The sequence below is a fragment of the Argopecten irradians genome, chromosome 5, assembly GCF_041381155.1.
Source record: "Argopecten irradians isolate NY chromosome 5, Ai_NY, whole genome shotgun sequence".
NCBI classification, from domain to species: domain Eukaryota; kingdom Metazoa; phylum Mollusca; class Bivalvia; order Pectinida; family Pectinidae; genus Argopecten; species Argopecten irradians.
In genome coordinates, this window is record NC_091138.1 from 37,255,309 (window position 1) to 37,266,113 (window position 10,805).

General features: G+C 34.3%; 1 protein-coding gene across 1 annotated transcript in view; it reads left to right on the forward strand.

Moving 5' to 3' along the window:
* LOC138323720 (sushi, von Willebrand factor type A, EGF and pentraxin domain-containing protein 1-like) overlaps positions 1-10,649 on the forward strand; it is a 30,537-nt gene extending 19,888 nt beyond the window's left edge. Inside the window, exons 19-27 of the mRNA XM_069268519.1 lie at positions 985-1,155; positions 1,652-1,837; positions 4,631-4,795; positions 5,284-5,403; positions 5,848-6,030; positions 6,729-6,887; positions 7,482-7,517; positions 8,356-8,458; positions 9,866-10,649. Coding sequence (XP_069124620.1) covers positions 985-1,155; positions 1,652-1,837; positions 4,631-4,795; positions 5,284-5,403; positions 5,848-6,030; positions 6,729-6,887; positions 7,482-7,517; positions 8,356-8,458; positions 9,866-9,989 — 1,247 coding nt within the window. The 3' untranslated portion in view covers positions 9,990-10,649. The remainder of the gene's footprint in view (positions 1-984; positions 1,156-1,651; positions 1,838-4,630; positions 4,796-5,283; positions 5,404-5,847; positions 6,031-6,728; positions 6,888-7,481; positions 7,518-8,355; positions 8,459-9,865) is intronic.
* The last annotated feature ends 156 nt before the right edge of the window (positions 10,650-10,805 follow it).

The window sequence follows — 10,805 nt, forward strand, 5'->3', positions numbered from 1 at the left end:
ATTTATACATGTATATCGCATAGTTATATTGTATATCATGAAGTCTACCACATGCACCACGTGGCTCTAGACTCAAAACCAGATGATATTTCGAATATAAGTAAAACTATTTAAAACAAAACAAACATCAAGAAAAAAATACTAATACACACAGAAACACATTATGTAGACTCTTATTACTATTGTATATATGTAAATTGTAATACTTACTTCATGCATGGTGGCGAATGAGAGCGGTGAGCAAAATGAACGTAAGCCGCTGGAGTGAATGAAGACACGTGTGTAATTGGTACGGTGACTGTTATAAAATTATACAGCTAATGTTCGTCTTATCGAGTACATTAGCCTGAGTTCCTTATAAAAATGTAAACTCTAAAAATATATCGACCGTTCGGACCTGACTTCTAGTGATAAAGTAAAAAAATTTTTGAATGGATGTGTAAACAATGATTGTATATGTACATGTAATTAATGTGAAAATGGTGGAAGTGCATAATTAAAATAATTAATTAAAATATGGAAATTGGCATGGGAAGTCCTTCTGTGAAAGGAAAAACACTGTTATTTTACATGCATATATTGAATAATATTTTTAAATAAAAAGAAAAAAAAAAAAAAAAATCTTTTAAAAAACAGCGTATATTTCGAATCAAATTCTATGTTTTGTATTAATCTAAAACAAAGGTCATATCTTATGCATCACAGGAAAATACAGAGCTTGAGGGCACGGGAATCCATATATAATGAAAGCAAATGTAATATACTGGTGGAGCGTATAAATATAATTATTAATACTATTATGTATGAAAAGAAAGTTCATCTCATGTAACAGCATATAAAAGAAAATCGTGTAAATGCATTTAATTAGTCTGTAAATAGACATGTGTTTCCATGACAAAAATACTATAAACAATCTTTACAGTTTTTTCATCAGTAATTCTCTTTGAATTAGAATAATTAGCAATCGATTTATTTTGGTATTAGTCGATGGTAAATTTGGCCCCTGGGGAGAATGGTCGCAGTGTTCAAAATCCTGCGCTGGAGGTCAAACGATGAGGATACGGGAGTGTGACAGTCCAGCCCCAGATCCTGACGGTAAACCATGTGCAGGTCTGGCCATGGAAATACTCGCCTGTAACTCAGACCCATGTCCAGGTACAGACGACTTGAACATGTAGTGACAGGATAACTACGTATACATGTACATTGTACATATTTGCTTTATTGTGATGTGTTCATTTTATTATCTAATCCATAAAGTAATGATTTCTATATTCGGTACAGAATACGGATAACTTTATTCGTGTTATTTGATAGGAAGACTTTGAGATGGTGATTCAATCTTTATTTTAACTTGATTGATATGGCAGAAGTGTTTGGTAGGTCGGAGGACGCTTTATTGTCTAGGGCATCTGTCTCTATTATTCTTACCTTAATTGTTTTGCCGTGAAACTCAATAAAAATCTAAGATAAAAAAAAAACCTTTTAATTTATTGGAAGGATTTTGACAATGAATTGTTGCTTTGTTGTGTAATCATTCTTATGTAATCATTCTTTTATCGTTTATAGGCATTTGTTTTATAGGCATTCATTAATCTTACTTGTGTCATGTACATGCTTTGTAACCATTATCATAATTATGTTTCCAAAGTTTGTCCACCAACGCCACACTCCTACGGATCTCACATGTCCTGTAATACTTCTGACGACATGATTACATGTGAAGCCAGCTGTCGAGATGGTATGTGGTTTACACCAGGATTTACCCCCCTTGATGTGTATAAATGTGGTAAAGAAACAGCCTACCAATGGAACGGAAAACCACCATCCTGTTCTCGTGAGTATAGTGTATTGTTTATGCTACGTGCTCAGTACGCTAAAGTAAGACGGATGTGTCTTTACCTGCAAAGGCAGGTAGAGGGGCATTTAGTAATTATCCCAAAGATCGATTAACCTATTAGTCATGGAACATTGTAGTCATTAAATGTAAAATCTGTTCAGGAATCTCTGATTTATATGCTGAGATGAAGTTTAAAGGTGGATAGTTTCAAGCAATTGAAAAAAATATCAGTATTAGGATGAATAACATTAAAAAACTTCAAACGTTATTCTGTTTTTGCATATTACAGAGTTATCTGTCCTTGCGGGTTGGTATTGATTGTAATGTCATCTGTTTACGACCGCAATGTCAAACTTTTCAGAGAAAATCACGTTTCGCTCACAAAACAATGACGTCACGATGGATGGGTAACTCAATAATATGCAAAGATGGAATACGCTAAAAATAAATTAGTTTTAATTTGTATCACAACAGCGAAATATGGTCAAAAATTGATAATAATTTTGTGTGGATCATGTTATCTTAGATTTCACTTCATATTCTTAATAGTTTAAAACTACCTTAATTTGTAACATTTTTCAAAGTGAGGTTTTATGGTGAAAATATATGAGGTATTTTTCATCGGAATGAAAATATCACTTTTTATATTTCGCACAGTTCAATATAAATGTTATTGATCATGGAACAAGGAATATTCCCTAACTATTTCTATTTTTGATAGTTTTACATAACCTTAATATATATCCTAGTTTAATATATGTGTATCCTACTACAATGGGCCCTCGATAATCTGGGCATTTTCGTTCCAAGCCTTAAAGCTGACAATGCAAGTTAAAAAATGTACATTTGAGATTAAAAAAAAATAATGAAATTTCTTTTTTTCAAAATTTGTTTCTGAGACAGCCCATTGCGTTTCTATGGACGGGCAGACGCCATTTTGTTTGAACTCAGCTTGGATACGAGACGCCTGCCGACCCCTATATAAAGCGCGTGAATCGACACACGTGCGCTCAGTCATGTACATATACACCTAGCAGTTGTCCACTGTGTATCACCTACTGATACATAAACAAAACACCTTACCTGTAAATATGTGTAGGGCTGGTTTTAGTAAGCTAACATGTCAACTCTTCTAAGCTGTATTTAAAGGTTTCACAAATTTAACTTTCCACACAAATGAATAAAAATCCTGATAATAATCCGTCCACATATCTCCATGTATGCTATCGTACCCGATGTACTCGACTGGCCACTTGCACGTGACCATCTGCCCCGAACAAGTGACGCTTCCATATATAAACTACCAAAGGCACACACGTTGTACATGTGCGTGTAATATCTAATATGTTGAAGTGTTTTTATTTGCTCGTATTTGACATATTTGGGATCTAGCTGACATTATTACTTCAATGAAACCTTGTCAGGTGAGAGTGCAGTATTTATATTTAGTTTGACAATGTTATCTCCTATTAGAATTTCCGTGTCTGTTTACGTTATAATCAAAATGGATCTCGCACGTGGAAAGAATGTATGAATTCATGCATTACTTTTAATTTAACTGTATATATCTTTATATGGTTCTTAGAAACTTTATTTGAGATAACATTTAAGGTACTAACCATTTTATTATCATTACAGGCTTGGGTATATAGTACAGTAGATCTAGAAACAGTCAGGTGTTAGTTGTTACACCTTGAACAGCAAGCGTTCGACTGACTGCACGTGTGTGTGGTTCACGCGCTTTATATAGGGGTCGGTACCCGGTGTTGTATCTAAGCAGAGTTAAAACAAAATGGCGACTGCCCGTCCTTAGAAACGCAAGGGGTTGTCTCAGAACCGAATTTTGAAAAAAAAATATTGAAAAAAAAACTGTATTATTTTTTTTTTATACTCAAATGTATATTTTTTAACTTGCATTGTCAGCTTTAAACATCCGGATTGAGAATTTTCCGGACTGCCAATTTCCGTGTTAATTTCTTTTCCGATCTTCTCCCTTTGTCCTTATAATCGATGTTGATTTTTTTATGTAATTTTCTTTGTTTTTTTGTGGTCTTAAAGCACAATAGAATATGAAATGTGTATTTTTCAAAGACTATTTTGTATTATCGTGTTTGCGAACAACGGCCTTCCGATTTTGAGAATTGTTTCAAAATTCTAAAACATGTCTTTGTAGTGATGACGGTTATTTTGAATAATATGTCTTATCATTGACAATTAATGCAAAACTGTTTTACTTTCTTGTGTACAGCCGTCTGACTCACAGACGTTTGTAACAACCACGTTCATGTAGTGTTTTATTATTCCTCCTACTAACTTATTCCAAATAATATCTGTTCGTATTTCTAATAGTTTTCACAATATATACTAAATTTGATCTTAGCCCTAATTTCCATTCAAATAGTTTCTCCTAGTCGATAACTCCAGATATTCTCCTAGCTTACAAGTAACCGTTTGATATACACAGAAGGCTTTGTCATTAGGCTCTAGATATCTGCTAACATCAAGAATTCTGGTAAAACCTGTTTGTCTTTCACCACCACTGCTCCGTTAGTTTATCTCTAAAATGACAGCCCTGTCTCTATATGTGAGTCTTTACCGGATATGTGCTGAAAATGACTTAGCGTTCATATTCTCGACTCTCAATTTATAGATAGTCTTAGCAAATCAAAAAACTATAAAGTATCAGCTATCCTACAGTAATAGAGATAAAAGCCATCCATAGTAAATCAATAAAGTGATTCATGATTTGTTATATAGTTTCCTTACGATTACAATGTATATGTTTTCTAGGCGTGTACAGCCCGGGACAGTTGGAAACTTCAACTACACTTCATTACAGTTCATCATCATCATGCCAGGACCCGATAAAGTTCAAAGCTGCACTGCTGCAGAAATCTAAAGAAATACTTCAATGTTCTCATAATCGGACATGTGACATATCGGTCAGTGTTGAAGGTAAGCAAAACTCAACAACAATGAATGCCTAAATTCTGATACTGGAAGATCAGCTTCAAGTGGACGTTTGTATACCACTGGAATCAATGCACGCAACGTGCGTTGTAAGTGCAGATCACGTTCTTCACATGCGTTTTGACAGTTGTTCCTGAGGTGGAGCAAAGAAAGCACGTGCATGGAACAATCCCTTTTCCACGAACGCAACACACGCGTACTTAGTGCGCGGTCAGTACCTGCCACATGTATGTGTACGATATGTTGTGTGCGTAGATAGAATGTACATGGAAGTATGGCGGGCACAGGCGTAGATCGGAGAGGGAAATCATTTTATCCAAAGGAAAATATACCTACCCGCAGTTAATAAGTATTAGAAGGGCGTGAGGTTTTAATTTACACCTCAGAGGTGGAGAGTTAATTGTAATATATCACAAAAACATTAATCACTGTGTCATCGTCAATTTATCAATATCGATGATTTTGTTCCCCAGGCTGTTCTGATGACCAGTCGAAAGACTCTCTAAGTTGGGTGAAAGCTATCATCACCCTTCAAGTACCACTTGTGAAAGGCGACAATCTGAATTTGGAAGACATTACGAATAAAACCACACGTACGTTTTTATCCCTAGATACTTAAAGCTGACAATGAAAATCAAAATCTATGTAATTGAGTTTTTCGTTCAAAATAAATAAACTTGTATATCAGGAATCGTTTATGAGACATTCCATTGTTGAGGACAGCCATTTTGTGATAACTAGGGGTCTCTCAGAAACGAACTTTGAAAAATATTGCCTCAATGGATTTTTTAAATCTCAAATACATGTACATGCTTTTAAACTTAAATTATCAGCTTTATTATGGATTCATTTGCATATATATCTTTGTAACGTGTAACAGAAAATGATATAATTATATACCATTATACAACTAGATAACGCAACATAAGACGGAATTTGCTTTGCCATTGCCGATCTTGATTTTGACGTTGCGTGCCAGTGCTTATGAGCAAAATCTTCTTCTCATACAATTATCAAGACTGGTTTGTCGGTTTTAGTGAGCTCAGCCATGTCGAAGCTTCTTCAGTCTGTTACCGACCTGGAGACATCGGTTCAACAATTAAACAAAACTCAGGACTTACAGTTGAATGCCAATGGTAATGTGTACAATGTGCTTAATGTAACATCCACAAGCAGCGTCAGCTGTGACAAGGGCCAGGTCAGGTTGGATGCTTTATGTGGTAAGTATATCATGCATCACCTCATATGTCTTAATAAGGTCAATTGGATCTCGGAGCTTAGTTTATATGATATGCGTTTAAGACAAAGCAAAGGGGGCTCTTACTCAACTCTCTCTTCTGGTCCCATTCTTTCATTTCCACTTTCGTGTTCTATGTTATTATGTTGGTATCCATATTGTCTTTCCATCTCACTCCTTCGTAATCAAACCGTTTGATATTGAATTCTGCATTCTCGGGATACTTCATATATCATGCGTTAACTTGTTCCTTTTGAGACAAGTACGCGGAACAAAGTTGATCACATATTATATACACATTGATAGTATCTGCAGGTATGCGATTGTTTGGAAGTCTACAATATTTTGTTTTACCAGGCTAAAAATGTTAAGGTATAATTGAAACAATTAATTAAGGTATATAAATGCTGTCATCATTCTTTCTGAACACTGCTTCGATTGAAAGCAAACATGTTTGCAATAATGCTAGTTACTAGTTACATATGTGTCCTGGCATAGGGTAAAAATACAATTCAAATTCACACAAAAATATCAATAATCGTTTGCATACATCTAAATCAGTTACAGATACGGATTTATGGATGGCATAGGTCGTATCTCTCTAAACTTGTCAAATATCTTTAACATGTTGTATTCCTCATGATTTTCTTGCTTTAACTCTTTTTTTATAAATTCTTGCAGTCAATTGTCCTAAAGGGACCCACGGCACTGACTTGGATACATGCCTTCCTTGTCCTTACGGAGAGTACCAGGATGGTATCGGAGCTGAAACTTGTAAGAAATGTCCCAAAGGGCTGTCGACGGCGTTTAAAGGGTCATCCGCACGAAACGATTGTTCGGGTTAGTACTTCCTATTAAGTAAAATACGGAGTTAGAAAAGAAAAGAACGTAGGTAGAAAAAGCAAAATTAAACAAAGACGAAAAATGAAACATTTATATGCAACTAAAAAAAGAAAGTTTATGAGAAGAAACTGAAAAACAACAAGGAGTGACGATAGAAAAAAAATGCCTGGAAGAAATATACCTAATTGCGTTTTAAGGCAATAACATAGTAGGGGAAAGTCAGAGAGATACAATGTAACATAAAATAGAAGGGCATACTTTGCTAATAGATAGATAAACATGGTAGGAAAACGAAAGCATAAACAGAGGCAGAAAGATAATAATAAAGAATGAGAAAATGTAGGTCTACTCACATATGGTTTTCATCCACATATTTAATTGGTCAATTAAGATGATAAATACATGTTTTACACTCAACATTAACCCACAGGTGACCTGTAATTAAGGTGGTAATTACACTGTCATATTCTGACATTTAATGTTCGGAACGCTTTTATTAGCAAATTAAATGTTTTGCTGCTTTTACTCTGTACACTTTGTTTTTACATTATACAATATATTTATATGATATGATATATTTTATGACTTCAGTCGCCGTTCCTGTAAAAGATGAAAGGACTGTTGACGGTAAATTCCTACCATAATTTGTTTACACATAAATTCACATATTACACGATATAAATATATATAATTACGTCTTATCTTGATTATATAGTATATCATTTCTTCCGTATTTTTTTATGAAACAGCCGTGTTCATTACAAAAAAAATGTGTCTAGTCATATGTGGGGTTTGTATCAACACATCAATTTGAATAACTTTCCCGAAATTTAACCTAATAACATGTTATCATTTTATGCAACAACGATATTTCAACCATATATCAGGTTGATATATCAATAATGTCCCGATCCCCGGTAGATGTATTGAAGTTTAAACAACTGACGTATTACACATACATCCTTATGCAATTTTCATCAATATACATGAGTGTGTCAGAACTATCTCCAGTTCCACTAATAAACGGGAAGATGTGTTTGGATATCTTTGTTTCTCAGGTAGCAGCGTTGTTAGATACATTGTATACTCAATACAATAGACATATGGGATATGTAGGTAATGTAAAACAATTAACTTTTAATTAAGTAAACATAGTCTTTTGCAATATATGTTATAGCGAACTATTTAATTCGCCGTTTGTATAAAGTTTTACACCATATGTTATAATACCATATTCCGTCTTTGCATATTACAGAGTTAGCTCCCTTGCGGGTATGTATCGATTGTTACGTCATTGTTTTGTGAGCGCAATGCACGTCGTTTTCTCTGAAAAGTATGACGTTACGCTCGCAAACACATGACGTCACAATCAATACCTACCCACAAGTGCAGATAACGCTGTAATATGCAAATTCGGAATGCAATTACATATATAATATACCTCTATCATCTTATCATTAATCAGACGAAGATAATGGTAGGAATTTGGGAGTTATTATTGGGTGCACAGCTGGCGCCATGGTGCTTTGTGGAATCGTTTTGGTTATCTGCATGCGTAAACATCTTAGGTAAGTAATTTTACATATAAAGTAACAAGCGTTCAGTTAATATTTATTATCATAATAACGAGACTAACAAGATAGTGTTGTTTTGTAATTATCAGGATCAACTATAAAATAAAATTACCCTATATAATTATGTTATAGATTGACCGCGGGATTATCAGTGATAATGACAATGATATCCCGGGGGGATGACACTAGGTACTTCCGCGCTCTTATGCAGTTTGTTTCCATTTCAACCCTTTAGCAATATTCAAAACCTCACGTTTCGGCAGTTAAAACAAAAGACTAGCTTCCACATATCTTTTTACCAAGTCGCATGTAAATAGCAAATCTATTAAATATCTTTTTACCAAGTCCCATGTAAATAGCAAATCTCTTAAATCTCGCTGAATTCTGACTTCACATTGTCATAGATAACTTGCATTTGATTACAATATTGGCGACGTCACGAAGGCGCTTGTCTAACTGTTAGTCAGATTTGTTCTATTTCCCTAATCACCGAGTTCATATAGTTCATAAAAACATAGCGTTTTGACGTAAGCAACAATTGATTAACGGTAATTGAATTGAAACTGTGAAGTGATTGTGACGACATTGACATGACGTCACAATGCAAGATTTCTATATTTGGATACGACCTGGGGGTTTTGGAATTAAAGAATAGATGTTTATTTTGTTGATGGTATGGTTGTATAATGATAATGGAGCACGTGGAAGCCGGGTTACATAAGATTTACACGGGCTCCATTATCATTATACCCTCATAACCACAACAAAATAAACATCTATTCCTTATATTAGCAGTTTTTCAAGTAAATGAATATTATCAATTCCCGCGGCAGTTGTATATTTTTTTTATTAAAATACACATATTTTATCTCTCCCGTCATCGTCAACGAATTCGATTGAATAGCTGATTGGAATCGAGTCATTCTATGTTCCCGCCAAAAGTGGGGTCATGTATGATCCCACGTTGCTACGCCACCGACTATTCACGTAACAATAGAATCGCCGCGCGTGTTGTGCTAACATTATACACTGATAATGATAATACTAGAAAGCATGGTTATTGAGTCCATGTCAGTGCAAACTGTAAATATTCTTATATCAACCTGGGATTAGTCAATCATGAGCGAGCAAAACACACAGCCATATAATAATATCATTGCTATTCATCATGTTATGTAATGGAATAGCGGCCTATGTATTCAATGAATGTTGGGTAAACAAAGGGAGACCCATTACCTCTTTATTAGACGCAAGTGCTATTTATAATATGACAAAATACTTACTGATCATTTGTGTCCGAAACATCATATAATGGAAGAACTGAAAAATAAAGATTTGATGTGTTTTATATCAAAATCATAAGTGATAACAATATAATTCAGGGATTTATCTTGTTTACAGATCAAAGGCAAAGGAATCAAAGATGGGAAGTTTATCAAGAATAAATTTTAATGCAAAAGCACCCTCGAATGTGTATGAGGACTGGACAAATCTAAACAATGACCACTATCAGTCAATCTCTTAAACTGCGATATATATATATATGTGTGTGTGTGTTTGTGCATTATAACTAAGAAACAAACACGTGTCCATGTCGAGTTAAATATATAGAAATAAAACTAAACGACCTTCCTCTAGTACATGTTATTGGCAGATCATCTATATTTCTAAAGAGCCATCAAGACATGGCGACAGTACTAGAGGAAGTTCGATGGATTTTATTTTGTATGTGTTACAATTATATATTGTCACCCTACCAATACAACACAAATATATATTTTCTGTATGTGATTATTTATTTAAGCATTGATGTCACTATTTTAACTTCATCGCGTTATGAAATAAATTTTGTTTGCAAATTGTGTGAATCAATGCGTAACATCGACGTCTTTATTGTGACGTCATGATAAAGTCGGGTTTTCGCGCCATTCTCTTATTTTTTTTTCATAGTATATGAAGAAAAAAAATCTGCCAATCGGAAATCGGGTATAGTATGAAAACAAATAAAAATTGATTATAAGCTATTATTTTCTCGCTAATTAATGAAAATCAGGCTACATAAAAAATGATTCATAGTATATTTTATGTATTTGTATACATTATGTAATTGCTGTTTGAGCGTGTATCGATGTAACATGCGGAGCATTCGTGTGATATCAACAATATATACCTTTGTTTGTAACTATCTTCCGTTTTTGTCATGAATTTCAACATTGAACACTGTCAAGTATGTTTTTGTAACGACGACATTTTCTCCTTGTGACGTATCGTATTGCCGGTTATTGTCGCGAAATGGACCTAATTCAATTTTAGTGGATCAAAATTTACCGACCAAGGCGAT